Here is a 26861-nt window from a genome sequence, read left to right as displayed (position 1 = left end):
TGGTGTCGTGAAGACAAGCCTGCCCCGGAATCCCCATTGGAGACATGACCCGTGAAGGGGTAGAATAGGTCTTCAGCAACCTATGCCTGCCGTAAAAGGCGACTATGCTTGTCGTAAAAGGCGACTAACGGGAACGGATGCACATCATCAATCCCAATTGCATGGATCGATGCTCATGATGTCAATCGCTGGATTGTCTGAACCAGACTCGATTATTTACAGACCGCCGTCATATAGCTGGAATATTGCTGAGTGCGGCGTTAAACGACAAACCAACCAACTATTGGAGACAGACCCCTAGGAGAAAATACTCACTTGTTAGCTGTTGAGGCTGTTAGTTTAATGGCCATTCCGTCAGCCAGTGGGCATGGAGGAGGGTAGAGCGTGGGCTGGAATAGGCATGTAAATGTTCAGGAAAATTCTTACACTCGTTTCTTGTTCGTTCAATGCTAACCAGCCATGCCCTTTATAACGCCCTAATGCGTCGCGTAACGTACGACGCCTTCTCATTGCGCGGACAATCTCTCACCTTACCCGGTCATACCTACTTGGGTTGTTAGTCAAGACATGACGAAGTCGTTTTACGACGGTGTCGTATTGGCCACAGTCGGTTTACACACGAATATCTGCTTAAGACAGATGAGGACGAACCTCCTAAGTGTATCCCTTGTGATGAAAGGTTCACCGTCAAGCATATATTGCTTGACTGTGTGGACTTTGCAATCGCAAGGGATTCACATTATCAAAGTGTAAATCTAAAAGATCTCTTTTCCCGTGTCAGCGGGCATCTCATCATAAATTACTTGAAAGAAATTGGTCTGTATAATAAATTGTAAATATGTATGTGAATAATTAAATGCTTGTTTTTAAATTTGGTGTGATGCTGTTAGCAACTGACATTAATAAAGGCTCTGTCCATCAATTTTCATCAATTGTTTTAAATATGACATTGCATAAATAACTAAATTGTGTATATACTAGCTTGGTCTCGTCGCTATATGGCTGAAATAATGCCGATGCGACGTTAAATTTTAACTCACTCACTCACTCGAATCTTCTAAAAATAGAGTCATGTAAATTCAATATTTATTTCACATACTTAAAGTTAACAGGCCTATTGTACATTACAAATTGTCCAGTAGTGAGTGTCTTGCATTACAAACAAACTTTTATCCCACAGATTTTCTAAAATTCATAGCTGAAATATATACATTGATAAGTTAAGCAAATGTATAACAATTTATGTTGACATAAATAAAGCTATATAGATAAGGAGAATGGCTAAACTTTTTAAAATATTTACATCGTGGCTCCGAATTTGCTGGGCAAACACGTCTACGTTGTTTAAGTTTAAACTGACAAATTTTGTTTTCACCTGGAATACCTGTATATCTTCCCGTCTAAATAAATAATTCGTGTGAGTGACAACGCAATCTTGCAAGTTGTACGAATTTACGAACGTTTACATTTATTAAATATTTTTCAGTAAGAGACCGCTCCTTAAACAAAGAATAGCACGTTAATTTACTAGACAAGAAAAGAGACGCATGCCAATTCTAAGTGTACATGTCCTTTAAGGTTTGCGAAACACAATTAATAAAGTTACAGGAAAAGAATTACGGCAATAAACATGGTCCTGTATCATTTATATTTTTTATCAAGACAGAACTGTTGATTGAAAACGTAGTCAAAATATCAAAAGCAGGTTTTGTGGTAGTTTTACTCTGCATAACAAACTTTTAAAAATACCAACCATGGGTAACTTTGCTACGTTTGTCCATCTGTAGCGTTTGCAGATCTGGTCTGGTCCCACTAACCACTGACCATTCTTGCCACACGTGACCTTGTCGTCGGCGCTGCAGTATTTGTAGTCTTGGACGCACTGCAGAGAGGCCTCGGAGCCCACCGTCGTGTCGTTGCCGGTGACGTGAGAGCTGGGGACGGTGGTGACACTGCACGTTGCGCTGAGCCCGGGGGAATCTGCCGGGGAAAAAATTGTCATTCGGCATGACTCGTGTCATTCCGGTTGGTTGGTTGGCTTGTTGTTTAACGCCGCATTCAGCAATATTACAGCTATATGACGGCGGTCTGTAGATAATCGAGTCTGGACCAGACAATCCAGTGATTGACATCATGAGCATCGATCCACGCAATTGGGATGAATGACATCCATCAACCAAGTCAGCGAGCCTGACCGACCGATCCCGCTGGATATAAGCGTGATTGCAAACACATTATCCACGTGCCTAAAAGTATCCTGCTGCTCATTAGTGAAGACAAAACAGAACTCTGAGATAATACCAATATAATCTCCATTTTAATTTTGGGGTGGTGGGTTAGCCTTGGAGTTCAAGTGTTCGTTCGTCACGCTGATGGACATGGTTCGATCTCCCACATACCTACAGTATGCGTCCGTCTTAAACTATTACAGATACCAATAAATCATTACATCTGGGCCAGACAAACTAGTGATGGATATAATGAGCAACTTCCCACATCGTCGGGTGACACGTAATCAGTCAAGTCACCGTACCTGATACATTCAGTAACCTCATCTGACAAGCAAGTGAGTCCGGGATCTGTTCTAACCGCTGGCAGCGACATTACAGCAACATCTAACAGTTCAAAATAGGTTTCATACATTGTACCAAAGTCAGATTCAAACCCAAGATATCGGCTTGACGAGAGAACACTTAACACCAAGGCTACCCTACTTCCCGAACCTTGTAAGTAGGTCAAAAGGAGGAAAACTGATACATATTCGATCATTATTAAAAAAATAATATCATTAAGTTTAGAAATAATGACGTCGTTGAAGGTTGTTTCCCTACTCTGCGGGAAGGCCTGCAGGTTCCTGAGATGGTAGTCTTGGAGGATGCTGATGTGCGTCATCTTGTCGAGACTGACGGGCGACGTATACGTATGCTCCAGCTTCCCATCCACGTAGATCTAAGTACACACAAATAACTATCATTTTCAAGTGAGTTGACAACACATAAAATAAAGGTTGTACACAAGTTTGGTATGGTGAAACATTCGTCTCGTCTCAACCCATGCTTGCCGTAAAAGGTGACTATGCTTGTCGTAAAAGGCGACTAACGGGATCGGGTGGTCAGGCTCGCTGACTTGGTTGATGCATGTCATCGATCCCAATTGCGTGGATCGATGTTCATGATAGTAATCACTGGATTGTCTGGTCCAGACTCGATTATTTACAGACCGCCGTCATATAGCTGGAATATTGCTGAGTGCGGCGTTAAACAACAACAAACCAACCAAACAACAGCAAACCCAATCGTCGCGTCACAGTCCAATTGGAACCCACGCCAGAACCTACAGAAATCCAAACTGGAACTGCAGTCTCGTGCGTTTGACTATCAGATGACCACAATGAGGCGGCATTTTTCAAATTGTCAAAAACTCAAAATGATCTCCTAATTTCTGTAGGATCCACTTGTCTGCAAAACAGCTGTTATGTGAACAACAGGTTAACAGTGATAGCAGTGTTTCGACTCAGTTGCTGCCAGAGGTATGATGTAGTCAACGGAATATGCCGAGTGGATTAGAATAACTCCCGAAATAAACTAAGGTTAGGTGAGGTGAAATTGGGTTTAACGTCGCGTCCAAGATTATTGCACTTATTTTGCGACGTGCATGCACATGTGTGTATGGCTGCTTGTACTAGTCTGGACTGATGCCGATTTATAGTGCCAGCACACTGAGATACCATGCCGCAGTTTAACATGAATTCCCCACTCAGACACAGTATACTGACTCCGAGCCGACCAGTCCTTGTTTTAGCACTTTAATGCCGAGCGCCAGACAGGGTAACAACAAGTACCATCTTTTAACGTCTTTTGTTATGACGCGGTCGGGTATGAAACCCCGGACCTTCTGCTCTCCGGGCGGACGCTGTACCTCTAGACCACGGTGGCGGTCGAAATAAACTAAGTGTGCCGGAAAGGCCATCTGAAGGAGGGTCGGGTATCAGAATCTTTGTTGATGAGGCGAATTAACAAAATTTCTAGATTTCTAAGCTGTGGAAAAGCAAATCTAGGCATCTGCGTCTTGTCATAACTTATAGCTCTATAACTTATTATACATCAAACCGCCGTGATATAAATGGAATATTGTTTAGAGTGGCGTTAAACACAACTCACTAACTCACTACTATACATCAGTAGAAACGACAGACAACCAAACCGTGTAAGCCCCTGCTTCATAACCAAAGACGACGTGGGACTCTTTGTTGACAGCGAAAGGGAAGGTTCCGATTGTCTCAAGGGGACCTCTGATTCCATCCTCAGAATGTGTGGCCGAGAATGTCCGGGCGTTGAAGTCTATGACGAGCTGGATACTCCTTGAAGATGACCCTGACAGTTCGATCTCTACTCTAGACGGCAGAATAAACAAATCAGTAACAATCAATAGAAGTGTATGGATTGATCGACCTATCGCTAACATGTCATCGCCCTTATGCGATTGCAGTTTACAATGTTAAAATGCAACATCGATATTGTCGTAAATATTGGGAGACTGAAGAATGTGAAGAAATATTAAATCGTGCTTATATTTGTCCAAGACATAATGAGAGGCACTGGAATTCCCAAAAGCATCCCTGGTATATGTTGCTGAAACTAGGAAATAGCGGGACAAAACATTACAACCATCCTACTATCGCGATAAAAGGATGCCAATGACAACATTTGTCGCCATATTAGACCCTTTTAATCATGAATATTGATAATTATCAGATCACATTCGGATGATGTCACAAAAAAACATCATTTGATCTCAGCGATAGAAAGGACGTTAAATTTTTTGTATTCAAATCGGCGAAACAAACACTTTACTATATATGCTCTTTACTATCGCCCTAATTATAACAGTCAGTTATAAAAATTCGAACCAGCACCTGTTAGTACAGCTCAAACAGAAGCCACGGAGAACAGTACGATCCTTCTCAACGCCTGTTCCTCATGACACACGTGACAAACAATGATGACAATCTTCGTGATCATTATATTAGGCCGTGACCATCCGGGGTTGAATAGGTCTTCAGCAACCCATGCCTTCCGTAAAAGGCGACTGTGCTTGTCGTATGAGGCGACCAACGGGATCGGGTGGTCAGACTCGCTGACTTGGTTGATGCATGTCATCGTATCCCATTTGCGTGGCCCCGCCGTGATATTGCTGGAATATTGCTAAACCAACCAACTGCGTGGATCGATGTTCATGATGTCAATCACTGGATTCTCTGGTCCAGACTTGATTATTTACATACCGCCGTCATATACATGTAGCTGGAATATTGCTGAGCTCGGCGTTAAACAACAAACCAACCAACCAACGTGATAGCAAAGCTGGGCTCGAACCCCCGAAAAAGACCTTATGGTTAAGCGAGTAGAGCGGGCTTTCCTTGACCACTTGGCTTCACCACCGCCTCTCAATACATGCTCTCCTTCTGAAACTGCGACCAGCGCGACAGGCGATGTAGACAGGCTTTTAAAAGTCACACATATCTAAAGCAGCGATTCAAGCAAATGGTTGTTGTAAACAAAACACTTTCTACGTCTGTCAATGAAAGCTTTAAAGAAGAACAAGATCATTTGATGTTCATCCATACAGTTAAAATCATCCAAAAAAAGGTCAAGATCAAAGTTATTTATATAGAGTCTACACATTTCCATATTTATATATTCGGACTTAATAACTGTAAACTCTTGTGAGATGGACCTTAATTCAGTTTGCCTTCCAAGTGAAGATCCGGGGTAGAATAGGTCTTCAGCAATCCATGCTTGCCGTAAAAGGCGACAATGCTTGTCGTAAGAGGCGACTAACGGGATCGGGTGGTCAGGCTCGCTGACTTGGTTGACTTGATTTAACGTACAGCTTAATGTCCAAAACAAATTATTTCTTGATTATGCTTTTTTTCAACCAAAGTATATGAACAGAAATAACATAGGTTCAATTTTCGAAATGACGCCTTCATCGTTTTCGATGGAATATCAATAATATTTATCTTTTTTATCATAAATTTTTAGATTTCAGTGAATTTCCTTCCTTTGAGATTCAGCAGGGAGTTAAAATCGCTCACATTCATGTTTTGCAAGTCATTTTTAATCCAAAAAAAAAATTCATGTAGAGTGTTCATCAAGTACCAACATCTCCAGAATATAAAGGTTGGAATATGTTGTTCAGTACAGAGAAGAATATGCTCCATTAAAGGGTCATGATATCAATCACTGGATTGTCTGGTCCAGACTCGATTACTTACAGACCGCCGTCATATAGCTTGAATATTGCAGAGTGCGGCGTAAAACAACAAATGCTATATATCAGGATATAACAGGATCAAAATGGCTGTTGAATTTGGACTTAAAATGAATTCAGGTCAGGCTGGTTGGTTGGTTGGTTTGTTGTTTAACGCCGTGATATCACTGAAATACTGTTAAAACTCACTCACTCACTCACTCCTCATAAAACAGCATTACGGTTAAAATGTCTTTGGACATTCTTGTTGAGGGAAACAGTCTGTAACCGTTATTTTGAAGTTAAAGTGACACAAGATGTGATGCAGGACAAACGCTCGCTGAAATGAAATCGCACTTCATCACACTACACGGAACTATCCTGTCCATAAACGAGGTTGCAGTATACTGAGGATCAGTTGTACAGTTTGTTCACTTACGGATTGTCCGGGTTTGTGGGCGTGACGTACGCCGAGATGAGTGACCCTTCACCCATGAAACATGGCAGGTCCATGGTGGTAGTGTTGGGACCTCTCTGTAACGGGAAATAACATACCAACTGAGCTGCCCAGAGCCTAAGCGATATACTCCCCAGGGAGTTGAGAATGATAACTGGAATGCAAACGGAGCCACTGGTCGGGGAACAAATAAAACGGCATTTGAGCAGATACTAGTACCCGGATACCTGCAGTATATAAATGTACAATGTGAAAAATAATAAACGTGATACCTCTGTCACAAACTATTATTATGTGGTATTGAAGAAAAGCGGGCTCATAATCTATCTATGGAGTGAGTGAATGCGTGGATGAGTGAGTGAATGAGTGGGTGAGTGAGTAGGTAAGTGATTATCACGGCGTTTCAGGTGCTGGGATGGTGCTGACAAACCAAGAAACATAATCAGGTTGAACCTGGATTCGACCCACGATCATAGGCTCCTGGGACACCAAGGAAACACAACTCCCCTCAGACAACTGCAGCGTCTTAGACGACTGGGCCATCCGTACCAAACGGCCCAGTCGTCTAAGGCGCCGCGATTCGCTGTGCGACAATTGGGTTCCTTGGGCATGCCAGAAACCTATGATTGTGGGTTCGAATCCTGGCTCGCCCCGATTATGTTTCTAGGTTTGACAGCACCATACCCGTGCTCGTGGATTTCACCGAAGTGGTAAACGTCTGAGACCTGCATCACTTCGGGCTTTCGTCCAACATTAAGCTGACATAATATAACTAGAATACGCGATATAACTGGAATAATGTTAAATTCGGCGTTAAACCCAACTCACTCACTCTCTCGACGATGTAGGTGCAGAATTCATTCGCGCGGTACTGAAAATACGTTCTTACCCCACTGATAATTTTGTTCTTCTGGCATGTTCCCTGTACTTGTGACGTAGGTACGCCCTTCTCACATCTCGATAAGGAACTCTCTCCGCAGAAAATATAGTTCTCATCGCATGAATACTCAGTAATAGCTACCGAGTCAACGTGGCTATGCCGAACTACTTTCAGTGGCGGAGACACTTCCGGTCGAGGACATGCTTCGCTAAGACTGTGCCCTTCATCGCTATCCCCTTGCAACAACATTATTAAAAATATTTTCTTGGAAATGCATCTTATTTTATAAACTCGTAACATTTTTATTACTACTACTTCTACTACTAATAGTACTACTACTAATAATAATAATAACCATCTGTATAACTCGAAGGCTATGTAATTGTGATTTGAAACTGTTAAATCAGTGTTCGAAAGCTATAATAGAATTTTGATTTCAGTTTACGTTTGGCCTTGCCATTAAATCCTATAATTAGAGGTATAACGTTAATCTCACCAAATATCCAGTAGCCGTCGGTGCCATTGGTGCCAACTCGCAGAAGACCGACGTTATGGTCCTTTACTACATCCTCAATGATGGGGTTGACACCCACCATCTTCCCCATCCCAATGGACACCGTACCCGAGGTGTCCCACGACACCCAGAAAGACCTGTAACCATAGCACGACAGTGGCTTGTGCCATTTGGTGTACTTATTTCCCGGACATGACGCACACTGGGACAAGGTGTTCTGTCTTCCTCCGATCAGAAAAGTAGTTCCCTTGTCTGACGCCTCGCTCTCCCGGAGGTCAACAAGAACGTCGTTACAAGCTTGGACTTCAAAGATCTCATGTGTCCTGTCGTGTTTCGGAACGTCCATCCATGGGTTGGTCGGGCTGGTGTTGTGGATCACGTCGGTGATGTCGTCTGTGGTGTAGAAGATGTTGCACATGACATTGACACTGTGACAAATTTCAATCATGTACATTTAAGCTTTCTTCTTTGTTGTTTTTGTTTAACGCCCCACTAAGCAATAGTACAGATATGACTGCTATCAACCTGGACCAGACATTCCAGTGATTGACGTCATGAGCATGGATCTATGCAATTGGGATACAATGACACGTATCCATTAAGTCAGCGAACCTGACGAACCAGTCCCGTCAGTCGCCTCTTTGGACAAAGAATATGTTGCAGAAGACCAGTTCTAACCCGCATCTTCATGGAGAACACTTAAACAGCCAAGGCATTAGGAATGTTCAAGTTGATTCAATAAAAATGATTACAGAGACCTAACAACACAGACGCGAGGCATTTATGAACAACAGTTCCCTGTTTGTTTGTTTGTTGTCTAACACTGCACTGAGCAATAGATCCAGGGTAGAATAGGTCTTCAGCAACCCATGCTTTCCGTAAAAGGCGACTTTGCTTGTCGTAAAAGGCGACTAACTGGATCGGGTGGTCAGGCTCGCTGACTTGGTTGATGCATGTTATCGTATCCCAATTGCGTTGATCGATGCTCATGATGTCAATCACTGGATTGTCTGGTCCAGACTCGATTATTTACAGACCGCCGTCACGTAGCTGGAATATTGCTGAGTGCGGCGTTAAACAAACCAACCAACTAAGCAATATTGCAGCTAAATGACGGCGGCCTGTACATAATGGAGTCTTGACCAACAATTGAGTGATCGATATTGTGAGCATTGATCCACGCCGTCTGGGTACACGGAATAACTGAGCCTTACCACCTGATCCATATAGTCGCCTCTTACCAGCGTAGGATACTGGTGACGTATTCTTCGGGGTCAACTCTGTCAAGGTTATAATGATGACTGTCGATCTTCACCAAATACATGATCATTTCAATACCATTTAAGCCTTAGAGGAAGAAGGTCAAACTCATGAGAATGGCATACCGTGATATGCTTACATATTAAATACATCAGGCTGCCAATTTTATGACATCAATTGTGACTCTCGACACACAGTATGCTATACACAGTTACAAACATGTGGATTTAGGTGATGGTCAATGACGTTTCAAGGGACATCGTTCATGCCATTACTCGTCATCACATAAAATCCCCCATGAGGATTCCGCGTTCATTGAGAGACTTACTTGATGGTTTATACTCCACTCTCCTGGTGGCCAGGTTGGAAGTCTCTAACGCTGGTACTCCATACAGGGTGAACTTCAGCCTCATCTCAGTCACCTTCACCCCATCAATAAACACCTGAAACAAGAACAGTGCAACAATTGTTTTGAAATATAACCTGTCCTCCGGTCGATAACATGACATCAGACAATCAAGGTATATTTCTATGTACACTGCTCCATACCCATCGAATAAAGCATACTCATGGTGCTACAGTATTATAACCCAAGTGGGTCAGTCTGTGGTCAAACCACTCACTTATATGGTATATCACCTCCATGTTATCAGGGTGGACCTTCACTCATTCACCCACTCACTCATATGGTATCTCACCTCCATGTTATCACGGTGGACCTTCACTCACTCACCAACTCACCCACTCATATGGTATCTCACCTCCATGTTATCACGGTGGACCTTCACTCACCCACTTACTGATACATTATCTCACCTCAATGCCATCACGGAAGACCTTCACTTACCCACTCACCCACGTACTGATATGGTATCTCACCTCCATGGTATCACGGTGGACTTTCACTCACTCACCAACTCACCCACTCACTGATACGGTATCTCACCTCCATGGTGTCACGGTGGACCGTCACTCACCCACTGATACGGTATCTCACCTCCATGGTGTCACGGTGGACCGTCACTCACCCACTCACCCACTGATACGGTATCTCACCTCCATGGTGTCACGGTGGACCGTCACTCACCCACTGATACGGTATCTCACCTCCATGGTGTCACGGTGGACCTTCACTCACCCACTGATACGGTATCTCACTTCCATGCCATCACGTAGACCTTCACTCACCCACTCACCCACTGATACGGTATCTCAGCTCCATGGTGTCACGGTGGACCTTCAGTCACCCACTCACCCACTGATACGGTATCTCATCTCCATGGTGTCACGGTGGACCTTCACTCACCCACTCACTCACTGATACGGTATCTCACCTCCATGGTGTCACGGTTGACCTTCACTCACCCACTCACCCACTGATACGGTATCTCACCTCCATGGTATCACGGTGGACCTTCACTCACCCACTGATACTATATCTCACCTCCATGGTGTCACGGTGGACCTTCACCACCAGCTCAAACTCCTTCCCAACCTGGAACGGGAAGCTGGCGAGTTTCCTCATGTCCTTGACTGTGGTCCCGTCTACCACCTTGATGCTGGAAGTCTTGTAGCCCCGCTCGGTGAAGGAGCTCTCCAGGAACATCAGCTGTTTTCCTGGAGCTGACTCAAGCTGTACTGAAAACCTAGCCAGAACAACAAAGTGGGAGGTTTACTGGTATTTGATGTTGAACGATCAATATAAATAAATCATGTCGTATTATCGTGGGGTTCAGCAACCATGACCAGTCATCATATTTCAATCATCATCATCATTATCATCATCATCATCATCATCATTTCGTTCCGATTGAAATTAATGGTATGTGTAGTTATGTTGACTTTTCTCTTTCAATGATAGCAACGGGGTCGACCATTTAATATTTTCCAGGAAGTCGGGGGAACTGATATTTGTAGAGGCAAAATATTTTTCTCTGAAAGATGGAACTAAACAGTTTGATATGTTTTTACGACACGTTTGTTTCAGGACATCCACATCCTAAATTCACATAGACACACACCCGCAAAATATCAAATGGTCGGTCTCAATGCAACATAGCATGCCCTAATCTTATGAATAATGATACGCAAGTTTCCAATAACGGGTAGCATGGTTACCACGTGTTCTCGGTGGGCGTGGCGAGGACCCGAACTTCCGAGTTGACAGACAGAGGGCAGCTGAGATTTTGGTGATACAGCGGTCCTGTGCTCTGTGAAGTACTCATAGGCATGAACATTTACAACATAAAGACATCTCATACAAGAAGCCACCATCGACAGTTTCCTAAATTATTATTATTACTTTTGTTATTATTATGAAAACTCGTCACTTTTCCCACAAGCTAAAGGTAATCATTTTGGGAGCTTGTCCCACCTATATCCCATTGATATTCTCATTATCATCATGAGCCGCTTTATGAAGTTATAATCATTGGAGGTCATTTCGTTAAAACCTTAATATGTTATTCTCATATTTAATGCCTCAGTTAAGAGGTATCTTACAGAGTAGTGCCAGACACTCTTGAAGCAGTGCGCCTGTAGGTCCCCCCAGATGCCCCCGACACAGGTGCTTGGCTTGATCTCCCCACACATCGAGAAGCCGGCTTCACAGCTGTAGTGGGCTACCAGAGACGAGCTTGTGGACGTCACGGCGACGGTGGCGTGAGGACGATGCGGCGGTGACCTGCAGTCGAACGGACCCGACCCTGCAAATATCGATCTACTGGACACCTTGTTGTCAGTGGTACTTCACTATGCCCTTTATTCACAATAATATATCAGAAGGGTTCTTTAACGTGTACTCTAGGGCTGGGACGAGACCAAATTTACTACCCGGGTACCCATCCCTCTATTACCCGACCCTACCCGGGTACCCGCTGTAGGTCTCAAGGGATAGGTCCAGATGTCCGACTGGGAATAGTTTGACTACAGCCCTTGCAAAACGTATTTACGTACATGTCATGCATAAAACGAAGTTGACTGATTTTTTATCTTTATTCATCCATTTCAGAAGGAATGGGTGCATAGTCAAAACGAAAATGCAAACATCAGTCACTTAAGGTGTAAAACGTAGAGTTCTAGATATTTCTTTGTCATTAAACCATATATGACGTGACTAACACCGGATCCGGGTCGTGCAATGGGTACCCGGGTCCTACTCAGTACCCACCCGACCCGAGTACCCGCGTTACCCGTCCACTCCCTAGTGTACTTCATGTTTTCTATGCCGTCGTGTTCTGTGTCGTGTTTTCCATTTGTAAGTGATTGCCTTCCATTGGGTCGATGGCTTAGTTCACTGCGTGTCAACGTGCCCCAGCGCCGTCGGATGTTGCTGATAATATCAATCACTGGATTGTAGGACCGAGATTGTGTTATGTACAGACGGATGGTTGCGTTAAAAACATTCTCTGTCCTCCTCCATTGGGCGCATTGCGAGTAATGTTCACATACACCTCGTCCCACAGTAACTTGTTTGTTTGTTAGTTTGTTTGTTTGTTGTTTAACGCCGCGCTCAGCAATATCCCACCCATATGACGGCGATCCGTAAATGATCGAGTCTAGACCAGACAATCCAGTGATTAATATCATGCGCATCGATCCATTTGGGATGACATTCATCAAGTCAGCGAGCCTGACCACCCGATCCCGTTATTCGCCCCTTAAAACAGGCATGCGTTCCCGAAAAACAATTTTAAACCGGATCTTCACGGGACTTATATAATCTGAATCCAGATGCATAAAGACAAAACATAATACATCAAGATGCTATTGTCATATGCATCTGTTTTATTTTTCATTTCTTGATCGGCTGCCCTAATCCATTCCTGTGGTCTCGCATGGCAGTTAACACCAACGTCTTTATCATACCCACCTACACGAGTTACCTCCCTTCCATACACCTGCACCTCACACAAGCTTAGCACATCATTGGGCACTCTTCGACGCGGGGAGGAGATCCGCACATATCGTCCTGCCGCCGTGTTGGAACATGTGATTGTCCCGGTGGTATTGTGGGGGAACACTCCCTTATACATCACACACGTGTTTCCCGTGTCCCCGGGTTGGGGGTCACTGTAGAACACCTCCACCTTGAAGTCATGGAGTCCATTGTCTGAAACAGTAAGAGTGAGTGAGTGAGTGTGTATGGTTATACGCCGCTTTTAGCAATAGTCCAGCAATATCACGGCGGGGGACACCAGAAATGGGCTTCACACATTGTACCCATGTCGGGTCTTCGGCGTGACGAGCTAACGTTTTAACCACTAGGCTACCCGACCGCCCAAGTAAGAACACGGCAGAGTAGTAGGTGATGCGTCCGGTTGAATGTGATCCGACTCCGTGTCCCCGTGTCTCCACATAACCCCATTTCGTATCAACCGGGTACCCCTTACGTCGACGGAATTCTAATCGCAACCGCTAAAACCTGACAGATCTGACGCACAGCCAACGCACAGCGTCCAATAGGTTATATTGAATTCGGTATATCCACAGATCCAAGATTTTGAAAAAAGATGGATGCAAATAATACCGGAGTGAGCACTTAACATGTTAGGTGAATGAAAAGGGGCGTGCACCCCTGCACAGACACACCCCTACCCACCTACCCCCATCTGGATCCGCCTGGGTGCCGGTACCCATACTTACTGCAGAGTGCACTGCCGCAGTCTTCTCCAGTTGTGATTTCCAGGTAGGAAATATAGTATACATTATCCAGTTCCACCTGCCACCACGGGTCAAGGTCACCGCTTGCTGTCGTCCAGCAGGAGTTGTCACCCCACTTGTTTGACACAGCACCATCAACGACTCGGTCAGATGTTACGTTGAGTTGGAGGTCTGAACTGGATTTTGTAGGCCGCAGTTTAGCTAAATTTGACCTAATTGCGTCTGAAATAGTAAAAAAGTAAATTATTAGCACTCTCATTTTGTGACTTCAACGTCTGTAAAATGTAATTTAACTAAGAATAAAAAGTCGGTATTTGTCACGACATAAATTATGTCTTGTAAAACCGAAATACGATTATATTTTATTGTATATTGATATTCAAATGAAATTAAAATATCACTTGCAAAACAATGGACAAATGAATCAATTATATGCTGAACAGAGAAATATGTTTTCTTTCCGTGATGAATAGTGCACATGAATATTAAAATCAGTGTCACGTGTCGCCTTACCATTGGCTTATCGTACGTACATACTCGAAAACAGATTTTCCGACAAGAGTAATGTTATTCCAATTTAGCTAAAAGGATAGATCCTGTATTTTTCTATCAACTTTATAATACGCGTGTATTGGATGTATGGGCTGTTTGTGCGTAGCTATATGTTCCGTTTCCAACTGAAATGCATCTAAATATAAACAAAAAAGACGTCCTTATGTTTAACTCCGTTTGTTTACTGTTTATCACCGTAGTCTTTTATATTCTAGCATATCGAGTCTCAGCCAAACTGACCTCATCTGGTACTCCTAGATTCTCGGACCCTACATCAGTTTCATCTACAAAACACTTCAGCCTATAGTCAGCGACGGAGAAGACAAGTCGGAAGTGACGTAACGGGATCTGTGAGTTGGGTTTGCCGCCATTTTGAACATAATTTCATTACTGATATATTCATGAATCAATGAGTGTGTGAATGTGTTTCACGTAGATTACAGCGATATTCCAGCTACATCACACCAAATACCAGCGTTGGAAACGAACATGGGTCTTCAGCGTGACAAACGCACACTCTAATCTCTAGGGTACCCCACCGCCCCTTATATTGTTTGTTTGTTGTTTAACGCCGCTCTCAGCAATATTCTACCTATATGGCGGCGGTCTGTATATAATCGGTGGAACAGACAATAGTGATTGGCAACGTGAGCATCGATCTACAGCATTGGGATACAATGACATGCATCAACCAAGTTAGCGAGCCTGACCACCCGATCCCGCCAGTCGCCTCTTAGGGCAAGCATGGGTTGCTGAAGACCTATTCTACCGCAGATCTTCACGGGCACCTTACATTATGGGGTACTGAGAGCTGAGTAAGAGTTGTGTTATGTAATTACTTTGTGTAGTTGGAATAGCTCCAGCTGGCAGCACAGACAATTTCCTCATGGCTCCGGCAGTGGTGATGACGCGGTCGACGGAGTGGGGAGCCATGATGTTGGGGTAGGCGTAAACGGACTTGCCGTCCACGGCAATCTGAACAATAAGACAAGGGTTATAGTCAACCCGCACTCATTGAGTCCGCTCACAACATGATGAACGGTTCACAAGCTTAGCCGTCTCGTTCACCCAAACAAAGTCTGACTCGCAAAACAATTTTCTGGTCACCAATTGGTTGACCGGTCATGAAGTACGTCTATTCGTTGACTGACGCTAAATGTAACAGTCTAAAGTTTTCAAACTTCTTATTCTTGTAGGGATATTTATGAGACATTTTTGAATTCGAACTTGCACATCGCAGCGTACCCGTGACGGGAGTAAGTGAGTTGAGTTTAACTCCGCGATTGAGAGTATTTCTGCGTCATTTGGTAGACCAGTTGACAGTGACAAGGTCGTATAAGTTTACCACAAGCATCTAGTGGTGTCGATAGTGAGTGAGTGAGTTAAATTTATCGCCGCTGAGAACTGTATTTCAAAGAAACAGCGTGTCACCTTCATGTGTGAGGAAAGCCCGACATGATGAAGGGTTTTTGACGTTTTTCATTTTGGTGAAACTCTCCAGCACGGGTATGGCCATATATTTGATGTCAAGGATGACATAATATCACTTGAGAATGATGCAGACGACACTATCAGCTAAATAAATATGTCTCACATCCACGTGGTCCGAGAAGTAAGTGACAACCACTTTAGACTCCTTGCCGGGAGTGAACGGCAGGTCCGGCACCTCCACTATAGTGGGTGCTGGCTGCATTTGCGCAGTCAGGAGCTCGAACTTGTCCCCTGTGTCGGTGAACTTCATGTTCATCTTAAGGATGTTATCTCCATTTCGTGAGTTTAAAAACGTCACGCTTGTTCTGAAACATTAGACATGAAACTATGAAGAAATGAATGAATCAACACCACACGATCATTGATATGACTCGGAAAATGGGAGTGAGTGAGTGAGTTGGGTTTAACGCCGCTTTGATCAGTATTCAAGTTATATCGCGGCGTGTTGGCTTGATGTGGAAAGAAAGCCCGAAGAGAAACAGGTCTCAGACGTTTACCTCTTCGGTGAAACCCACGAGCATGGGTATGGTGCTGACAAAGCTAGAAACAGAACCGGGATTCGAACCCACGATCATAGGTTTCTGGCATGCCAAGGGATGCAACTCTGCACAGCGAACTACGGGGCCTTAGACGACTGGGCCACCTACGCCTCCCCCAGCAGGACATGTGTGTATTGCCCGGACTGTTGTACAAGAATATAGTGCAATACGTAGGTCTGTCTGTATTGTATTGCAATTTACATACGGACGTACTCAGTGGTCTAGTGGTAGAGCGCCCGCAGAGGGGAAGGTTCGGGGTTCGATCCCCGGCAGCGTCATATCAGATTGTACTTGTTGTTACCCTGTCTGGCGCTAGGCATCAAGGGGTTAAAACAAGGACTGGTCGGCTCGGAGTCTGTATACCGTGTCTGAGTGAGGCATCCATGTTAAACTGCGGCATGGTATCTCAGTGGACTAGCACTATAAAATCGCCATAAGTCCGGACTAGTACAAGCAGCTACACACACAGAAATGATCTCACCAAAGAACGGATTGGGTGTCGGATGACACACGAAACGACTCACCCAGGTGTCTGTGGGATGACATACATTTCAATAGCCTCGCCTAGCTTCAGCGGACAGGGCAGGATGACGGTTTCAAGCTGTGTAACAATGGAATATGTTGTCATTTTGAGATGGATCAGCATGTCATCACTCAACGGGAATAGTGGTGCGTTTTAAAAGTTCAAGATCTAATGTGTATAAGGTATTTACAAAATGAAAGATTCGTATCAAGGAATACAACTCTACACAACGAACTAAGTGAGTGAGTAATACGCCGCTTTTAGCAATATTCCAGCAATATCACGGCGAGGGACACCAGAAATGGGTTTCACACATTGTACCCATGTCGGAAATCGAACCTGGGTTTTCGGCGTGACGAGCGAACGCTTTAACCACAAGGCTACCCGACCGTTCCTCGAACTAAGCTGGAAACTTGGAAAGGGTCATGCCTTTTGGTGAGGTTTGTGATCTGTCGGCTCTGTAGTTTTTATTTTGTATGCTGATTTTTTTATCCAAGAGAACTCGGAACTACCTTCACTGACTAAGAGACATATGTCTAAGTCAAGGTCGTTAACTGACCGCAAAAGTCAAGTGTCCACCCTTGCCGAAATAGGATGGAATTTCGGAGGTGCGTAACGAAATCGACATGCGATTCGTAAACAGCATGACAGAATACAGATGTCGGCCAATTGCAGGATTTGCAAAGCATGTGCACGTCAACCGGGCGTCGAAAGATAGTTTCCAAATATTTTCATGTTCTTGAGTCAACGTGCTCGAGTCTTGTCGACATGCACTGGGTATCTGGGGATTAGAGATGTGAAACTCTTCACATTAACTTGATCAGATCATCTTGTCTGGGCGCCGCGATTTTATTTGAAGCAGATGCACGTGATATGAGACGCGGCATCGGAGGTGCGCTACGATCGTGCCACAAAACTCCGGCCTGGAAACTGGACTCTTACAGTCAGTTAGCTTCCTGGCCTCGTGAAGATGACTAAGAGACCCAACCAACCGAATTCAGGAGGCCGATAACAATAGCATTCTCAAAGCTCTATGTAGGTTTGTGTGTGATGTATTTAATTCACTTCCGATTTACATTTTATATGACACCCGTGAAGATCTCGGGGTAGAATAGGTCTTCAGCAACCCATACTTGCGGTAAAAGGCGACTATGCTTGTCGTAAAAGGGGACTAACGGGATCGGGTGGTCAGGCTCGCTGATTTTGTTGATACATGTCATCGATCCCAATTGCGTGGATTGATGCGCATGCTGTCAATCACTGGATTGTCTGGTCCCGACTCGATTATGTACAGACCGCCGTCATATAGCTGGAATATTGCTGAGTGCGGTGTTAAACAGCAAACAAACAAACAAGCAAACATTTTATATGAAGGTTTATATAACGTCAGAGATTGTAACTAAATACATATACTGTGGTACTTACACCAGCAGGGTTGCTAGTGCTTAAGCTTGTCTGAAGGCAGGGCTCCATCTGCCCCACCCACCCCTCCTTGGAGGAACACGAGTGGGTGTGGACACTGCTACACGTGGAGAAGCCGTCTACACAGTAGTATGTGGCCAGCGCCTCTCTTGCTGTCCGAGAGATGGTGACACGGGCGTTAGGGTGCTCTGGAGGTGAAGGGCAGTCAAGGGGAGACCACTCTAAACAGAAAAGGTAGATTATGAGTATCCTTGACACATTGAGGGAGCATATTGTGTAGAATAATTCTGCCGTATGGAAATATAGTCAACAATGATGGGGATGTTTGCGACAGGGTATTGTTCAGTAACGCTTCAAAATAAACAATTGTAATCTCTGAAGGGAGTGATCAAACATATTTGTCATCCACAAAATATTATTTGTCTATTTTTCAAAATGATCCCAGATTTGCCCCCTCTTACTATAATAATCAAATGTCTCTTGTGCGTTCCATTGTCTTCACGTCTCTGATTTAAACAGATTTTCCTTCAAGTATTTTTGCGTCTCGACATGATTTATAATATAGGAGGGTATTCATTCCTGCTACTACCGATCGCCACTATACACGTATACAGTGAAACAACGTTAATATAGATTTGAAATTAAAAAAAATTGTCGGATTAAAAAATCAACGTTATAAAGTAAAGTCAATACCAACAATCAACGTTCGTATTAATGAGGTTTCCGGAATAACAAGGTTGTCATCCACAAAATATTATTTGTCTATTTTTCAAAATGATCCCAGATTTGCCCCCTCTTACTATAATAATTAAATGTCTCTTGTGCGTTCCATTGTCTTCACGTCTCTGATTTAAACAGATTTTCCTTCAAGTATTTTTGTGTCTCGCATGCTTTATAATATAGGAGGGTATTCATTCCTGCTACCGATCGCCACTATACACGTATACAGTGAAACAACGTTAATATAGATTTGAAATTGAAAAGAATTGTCGGATTAAAAAATCAACGTTATAAAGTAAAGTCAATACCAACAATCAACGTTCGTATTAATGAGGTTTCCGGTATAGCAAGGTTTGTTCCTGCACCACCATGACAAAATGCCCACCATGGCTGTTTACTGTTCTACCTGCCTGTCATCTCATTACCTTTCTTGACCATCTTGTCGCCATACACCTCCACTTCACCAATGGTCATCAGGTCATCCTTGCTCTGTATTTTGTCAGCCTTGACCCTGACGTAGCGGCCCCACACGTCCCCCCTACAGGAAAGTGTCCGCGGGCCGTCTGAGGGGAAGTCCCCCGTGAACTGGGTGCATGGTTTGGCTGGACTGGTGTTGTCGGTGAGTGGATTGTTGACGTAGACGTCGATGGAGAAATCGTGTAGCTTGTCTTCTGTATATATGCATTTGGTTCACATGAAATTATGTTCCAGATTTTAGATATTATTTTAGATGTTATTTGTTCAATAGTTTACAAAAGTCTCCTTGCAATAAACGGATCAGTGAATTCGTAATTAAGACATTGTATAATAGCATGTATAATATTATTTGAGCTTTAAAAAGAAAAATCAACCATGCCACAGCAGCACAAGTTTTTTTTTCAGATTTTTTCCAGAATAATATTTTATCGATAAAGAACTTAATATTTCATTACCATGAATTAATTTGTTAAGAATCATCACGCATATATGTCTAGTCAGGTACACTTTAATATAAGGCACCATGTAGTCCACTAGCAATGTTGGGTACTAAATACATTATCAAAGCAGAGTATCTTCACTTACCTAGCAGTCCATACACTTGGACTTCACACACAGTGAAGTGGTCCTTCAGTACCCCACTCATCTGCTGTAGGCGAACAAAGCGGCCGGACACCGACGCAGCACACTGTATCTTGTCAAAGGCTACGATGCGGCCAGGGATGTCCCTGCACACAGTGGGCGTGGCTGAGGGGTCAGTCTCTGGATTGGTGTGGTACACCAGGACAGTCATGTCCGAGAGTTGGTCAGCTGCGAAATGTACAAGTTATTCAGATTTAACTAGAGGTATGATCAAAATACAATTCATCATACCTTACATTAAATACAAGCTTATGATTGGTTAAGGAACGGGCGATGATTGGTCAGCTACGAAATGTCAACAATGGCATATAATATCAGCATTGCTACAGTATATATATAAGATGTTTATTCAGACTAGTGTATTTCATGCCTTCTTGATAATGAATTAATATTTATCCCATCAAAATAATTACATGCATTAAATTATCTGTGTCGCAGCAATCGGAATGTCCTTTTCGTAAACATGCGATTCAGCCATCGTTAAAGAATGTAGATGACAGCAGTGCAGTGCATTTAAACAATTATGAATGACTGCAGTTGCAGTTACACATTCAAATATAACCTGAATGATGTAATTTGTGAATGACTTCCAATAACAGAGGAAAATAACAACATGCAGACAACTCTTCCAAGGCCGAATTTTGGTCCATTGAGGTCATCCAGTTATTAATCTGTATTTAAATTGATGATAGTAGTTTAGTGGGCGTGTCCTGTTTTCTTTACGGATTTTACTAGTTGTTGAGACAAATGTGTTTTCCTCCTTCGCCAAACGAGCTGCTAGAAATTACATTATGTCAGAATTTATTTCAGTACTCACGGTCGCCATCAGAAGGTGGTTGTAGAGCCACGCTGTCGATGGCGTAGCTGTTGCCGAGGTCCACCATCCACCATCCAGTGTCATCAGTGCTGGTGAAGCAGCTGCCGCCGCTCCTGGCGGCGTTAAGGTCACCGTCAACGGCGTTGTCATACCGAGAAAGTGCGCCGTTGTTGCCGTTCCCCAATGCCTGTTTGTTGAGTGCTAAGTTCACACTTTCTACAACAGCAATAAAATAGTGCTTGTAAGTGAACATTTGCAAACTACATCTATGCATCGTTTTCCAAAGCAAGGTTGGAAGAGAGGTTTGCAAACAAATATCAGAAGAATTGCAATATTTCGCGAAGCAATTTCCGTTTTGAGGTCGTGCAGGAACACGTAACCAAATGAGTTACTTTAAGGGTTGTGATACTTTAACACTCGGTATAACACTAAGAAAACTTCAATATATATACTTTTGTAAATATGTTAAAAGGAATAAGGAAGTGCGCACAGTGAATTATCTTGATATGTCAATTTCGTGCACTCATGAAAAAACTATATTTATAAATAGAGCGTGTCATCACAAAACCTTCCAACAGTTTCCGGAGATTACCGACTTCATAATGCTCCTTAATATTGATTTTAAAAATTGACTACAGCAAAGGTATTCCCGGGATATACGTGAAATAACGCTTGGAGTTTTTGATGACTGTGTTTTCCACAATTTCCAGTAAATATTCCTGGAATGATCGACTCTGCGAATTGAACGAAATGGAAGTGATGTTTCGTGTAGAGAGATGTTCCACATCACGTTTTCACAATATTTCCTCGTTGCCTTACAGCTCAGCGAACTTACAATAACTGACTCATAAACCCAACTCAGACTAAAAATAGTCAGAGTTAGAGTGAGTGAATATGGTTTTACGCCGCTTTTAGCAATTATTCCAGCAATATCACGGCGGGGGACACCAGAAATGGGCTTCACACATTGTACCCATGTCGGGAATCGAACCCGGGTCTTCGGGGTGACGAGCGAACGCTTCAACCACTAGGCTACCCGACCGCCCCGTCAGAGTTAGAAGTGTAAAGAGTTTTCGTTGCTTTGTTCGTTGGTTAAGATTGGTTATGATCCTTCAAGTTATGGATGCACCTGGTTGTTGTATGCTATATTGTATTTTGTTGATGATGTGCACTGTGTAAGCACGGGTATTCGTTTCTAAACATTAAACGTTTTTTCTCAGCCTGACGTATATTTGTTTTAAATGGTACCACTGAAGTCAAGACAATATTCCAGTACCTGCTGCTATTTTTCCAAACCAACAGCAACACTGACGGTGATGGCAATATACAAAGGTTCTGATCATTTGATATGATAAAAGTAAATGGAAAAAATAAATGCACAAATGTTTTTAATTGTATGTAATTTCTTTATCTAAAATATTAGTCGAGACGAATTATTCGCTAGCAATCCTGAAAAACGTTTGTCACCGAATTTAAAAGAACGAAATTGTATGTATCGAATTGTTTTAAAAACACCTAATTCCATCCCCTCTATACCAAGAATATGGAAATGTTTGGTCACTTATATAACACGTGACGTCATTGCAGAGAACACGTGACACTCGTACCACACCCTGGACACGTGTTGTTGATGTCTATCTTGATGTCCCGGATGTAGTACTGTCTGCCAAGGTCAACCTGGTACCACTGATCACCATCTCCCGTCTGCGCATGCCAGGTAGACCCATGTTCCCACGCCCTGGTGGGGTTCCCGTCCACGCCGTAGGAGGCGGGATTGCTGTAGGTGGTGCTGGCGTTCACTGGTGCATTGTGGGCCAGGTTCCCAGTTACGGGGTCTGTGGAGTGGGGTAGCGTAGGTTAATAATAATGTACATGTCCTCAACGTGGGACAGAGCAACAACAACAACAATAATAATGTGCATATTTATATTGCGCCAAAATCCATGCCATAAAGCGTGCTCAAAGTGCTACATTTTTACCCCGGTCAATGGATCAGTGTGCACTCGATTATCGTTCTCAGGTCCCTGGGGAGTATCAACAACCACATCACCATCTCAACCTACCGGGTACCCACTCACTGCTGGGTGAACAGAGGCACATTTTGAAAAGAGTCACTTGCCCAAGGAGCCACCACATGAGGCTATTTTATCATAAAAAGTACCCAATGGTGTAAAAATTCAATACATACTCAAAGACCCGTGGGCATCACCAATAGAAAATAACTGCTTAAGAGCTAAAGAACACCACCGTAGGGATGGCGTGTCATCGAATCCCGAATGCGTGGATAACAATATCAGTCACTGGATTGTCTGGTCTAGACTCGTCTATTTACAGACCACCGTCACAGAGACCAACAAACAGTCAAATCAAATGCTAAACAAAATGGATGACCTGTGACCAGAATTGGTCGTGTCCGAGCTGCCTGACGACACGCTCACAGGGCAATTCAGTCGAACAACAACCTATCTACATAATTACACAATACCTCACCGGTAAACGTCCGGTAAACGTCCGGTAAAATAGGTTTTCAGCAACCCATACTTGTAGTAAAAGGAGACTATGCTTGTCGTATACGTAACGGGACTAACGGGATCGGGTTGTCAGGCTCGCTGACTTGGTTGATGCATGTCATTGTATCCCAATAGCGTGGATCGATGCTCATGATGTCAATCACGGGATTGTCTGGACCAGGCTCGAATGTTACAGACCGCCGTCAAATAGCTTGAACATTGCTGAATGTGGCGTTAAACAACAAACAATCAAACAAAACTACACAATATTTACCTTTAAATACATCGAAGATCATGTCATTGTATAGTTTGGCTTTTCTGATGTGGAATCCAGGAGTTGATGTTATGAAATCTGCCTTGTGAGCGTCAGCTTCATCCAGCAGGTACTTGTACAACGTCTCCCCATCTACCTCAATCTACAAGTTAGGTACATCCAGGTCACTATAGCATCCTTGAATAGCTTGACTTTTTATAAAAATACAGTAAACTACGGTTATAACGAACTCAAAGGGACCACACATTTTATTTCGTCATAACCGTAGTTCGTTATAAACATATATACGGCATATATTCAGCAAATGGCCGAACCCCAAAAAACAGTTCGTCATAAGCGTGTTCGTTATAAACGTAGTTTACTGTACGTTTATAACGAGCACGCTTATAACCAACTGACGGATACAACGAACTGGGGGGGGGGGTTTCAGTCCCATTTGCTGTATTATAATAACAATGAGGCTATTTGTATAGCGCAAAATCCACATCACTGAGGGACATGCTCAATACATAAATTCAGCATTTGTACATACAAAAGAGAGAGGACAGTAAGATAGTAAAAATATACACATTCAGTTGTAGCGTTCAAAAAGGTATGTTTTGAGTCCGGACTGAAACACAGTGATACTAGATGCATCTTTTAGGCTGAAGGGAAGGAAGTTCCATAGAGAAGGATCGGGCACTAAGGACTTTAGTCTGTATTTTGGTGCAGACAGGAGAAGTTGGTCATTTGATCAGAGATTTCTGGCAGATTTGTATTTGAGAAACATTTCTTGATGAAAGGAAGGGCAAGTTGTATGAGTGACTCGTAAACTACAGAGATAATTTTAAAATCAATCCTCTCATGGATTCGCAGCCAATGTAGTGACTTCAAGATTTGGGAGATATGTGACCGAAGCTTTGTTGTCACTGTTCGGGCACCTCTGTTCTGTATCTTCTGCAGTCGGTTCAGCTGATCCCCTGATATTCCGACAGGACGACTGTTGCAATAGTCAAAACTAGACAGGATTGAGTGATCTTGCCAGGGCGGTTGTAGCATAAGTAGTAAGAAGTCGACGGATTGATCCAATATTTCTCAAATGAAAATGTCATGTCTTACAGAAAAAAAGTACGTGTGTCTCCATAGTTAGGGAGGAATCAATAAAAATACCAAGGTTTTTGACACGTGAGGAAAACGGAACAAGGATTGTCCAATTGTGAGGTGGGTTTGCTGAGATTTATGTGCGGAGCGATTAGGATTGCTTCTGTTTTATCTTCATTTAGCTTGAGCATGTTGGAAGTCATCCAGGATTTTACATTGTTTAGACAGCTTTCCATCTTGTTCAAAGATGAAATCTGATTGTCGAGAAGGGGACTGAAACTATCAACCAATTGTGATTCACGTAAGTGATGAGCCACATGCTCTTCTGATATCAAATGCCCAAGTGGTCTTGTGTACAAGGTGAACAAGATCTGTCCCAGGACACACCCTTGAGGGACACCACATGTGAGACTTTCCCTGTTCGATATTGGTGGCGAGGTGAAATTAGCTTTAACGTCGTCGCCAAGATTATCGCACTTATATAGCGACGTGCATGCACGTGTTTGTGTGTGTGAGTGGCTGCTTGTACTTGTCCCGACTGATGCCGATTTATAGTGCTAGCTCACTGAGATATCATGCCGCAGTTTAACATGAATACCCACTGAGACACAGTATACTGACTCCGAGCCGATCAGTCCTTGTCTTTGCCCCTTAATGCCGAGCGCCAGACAGGGTAACAACAAGTACCATCTTTTAACGTCTTTTGGTATGACGCGGGCGGGGATCGAACCCAGGACCTTCCGCTCTCCGGGCGGACCCTCTACCACTTGAACACGGAGGCGGTTTTGTTCGACATAGTCTTGTATATATGCTGTATATATGATGATAACAAATTACGGTTTTAACGAACTAGAATTGGTGGTCCCTTTGAGTTTGATATAACCGTAACGTCATGCTTTCCTTATAATCGTAGTTTGCTTTATACCAGAACATGACGTATTTCTCATACGTACCAACAAATGATCCGAAAGTACTGTCATGACTATGTGAGACTCCTTGTTTTTAACGAAAGGGTTTTTCGTTGGGTAGACAGCAGTAGAAAGTGCTCCTGATGCCAGGTGACTAAGCTGGATCGGTTTGTCTGTGGCCTGTAAGGTCAGGTTCATGAACAGAACAGTGTCGGTCTCGCTGTGCAGAACCAGAGACTCTCTGGAACAAAAGGTCAAGGTCACAACAATCCAGCTCAACACCGGCAGTCATTAGAAATTAAAAACTCAATTCTTCAAAACTGAACCAACCTCACGTGTTTTGATGTGAATACAAAACGTGGCTAATCAACAGCTGGATCTAGGGCCGAAAATGATCTAGTGGTTAAAGCGTTCGCCTATCACGCCGAAGGCCCGGGTTCGATTCCCCGCATGTAAAATTGTGTGAACTCTATATCTGGTCTTCCGCGCCGTGATATTGATTGAATAGACGGAGCATCATACTCACTTATTCACTGTGGTGCTCTGTCAGATTTGACAAATGAATAATATTGATTGTTTGTTGTTGAACGGCGCACTCAGCAAGTCCATTTATATAACAAGGGGGCTATAGATAATCGAGTCGGGATCTGCCAAGCCAGTGATTGACACCATGAACGTCTACGCAAGTTTGGTACGATGACATGCAATCAACCAAAGCAAAGAGCCTGACCACCCGATCCATTTAGTTTTGTTTGTTGTTTAACGCCGCACTCAGCAATATTCCAGCTATATGACGACGTTGTGTAAATGGTAGAATCTGGACCAGACAATCCAGTGACTGACTAACGGGATCGGGTGGTAAGGGTCGCTGACTTGGTTGA

General features: G+C 43.4%; 1 protein-coding gene across 1 annotated transcript in view; it reads right to left on the bottom strand.

The window, feature by feature from the left end:
* The window catches only part of LOC139449116 (uncharacterized), a 53271-nt gene that overhangs the window by 2827 nt on the left and 23583 nt on the right, over positions 1-26861 (bottom strand). The window contains exons 16-36 of the mRNA XM_071230599.1: positions 26026-26221; positions 23993-24134; positions 22816-23043; positions 21209-21424; positions 20335-20559; positions 19698-19943; positions 18556-18773; positions 17132-17208; positions 16172-16373; positions 15417-15552; positions 11866-12068; positions 11482-11573; positions 10808-11009; positions 9692-9806; positions 8086-8496; positions 7599-7825; positions 6692-6786; positions 4204-4393; positions 2832-2949; positions 1754-1980; positions 316-389 (exon numbers count right to left, since the gene is read on the bottom strand). Of these exons, the coding sequence (XP_071086700.1) occupies positions 316-389; positions 1754-1980; positions 2832-2949; positions 4204-4393; positions 6692-6786; positions 7599-7825; positions 8086-8496; positions 9692-9806; positions 10808-11009; positions 11482-11573; positions 11866-12068; positions 15417-15552; positions 16172-16373; positions 17132-17208; positions 18556-18773; positions 19698-19943; positions 20335-20559; positions 21209-21424; positions 22816-23043; positions 23993-24134; positions 26026-26221 (3840 nt within the window). The remainder of the gene's footprint in view (positions 1-315; positions 390-1753; positions 1981-2831; positions 2950-4203; positions 4394-6691; positions 6787-7598; positions 7826-8085; positions 8497-9691; positions 9807-10807; positions 11010-11481; positions 11574-11865; positions 12069-15416; positions 15553-16171; positions 16374-17131; positions 17209-18555; positions 18774-19697; positions 19944-20334; positions 20560-21208; positions 21425-22815; positions 23044-23992; positions 24135-26025; positions 26222-26861) is intronic.

Source organism: Haliotis cracherodii, unplaced genomic scaffold, assembly GCF_022045235.1.
Source record: "Haliotis cracherodii isolate W230 unplaced genomic scaffold, xgHalCrac1.p SCAF_7, whole genome shotgun sequence".
Lineage (NCBI taxonomy): Eukaryota > Metazoa > Mollusca > Gastropoda > Lepetellida > Haliotidae > Haliotis > Haliotis cracherodii.
This window is presented reverse-complemented; position numbering and strand designations above follow the sequence as displayed.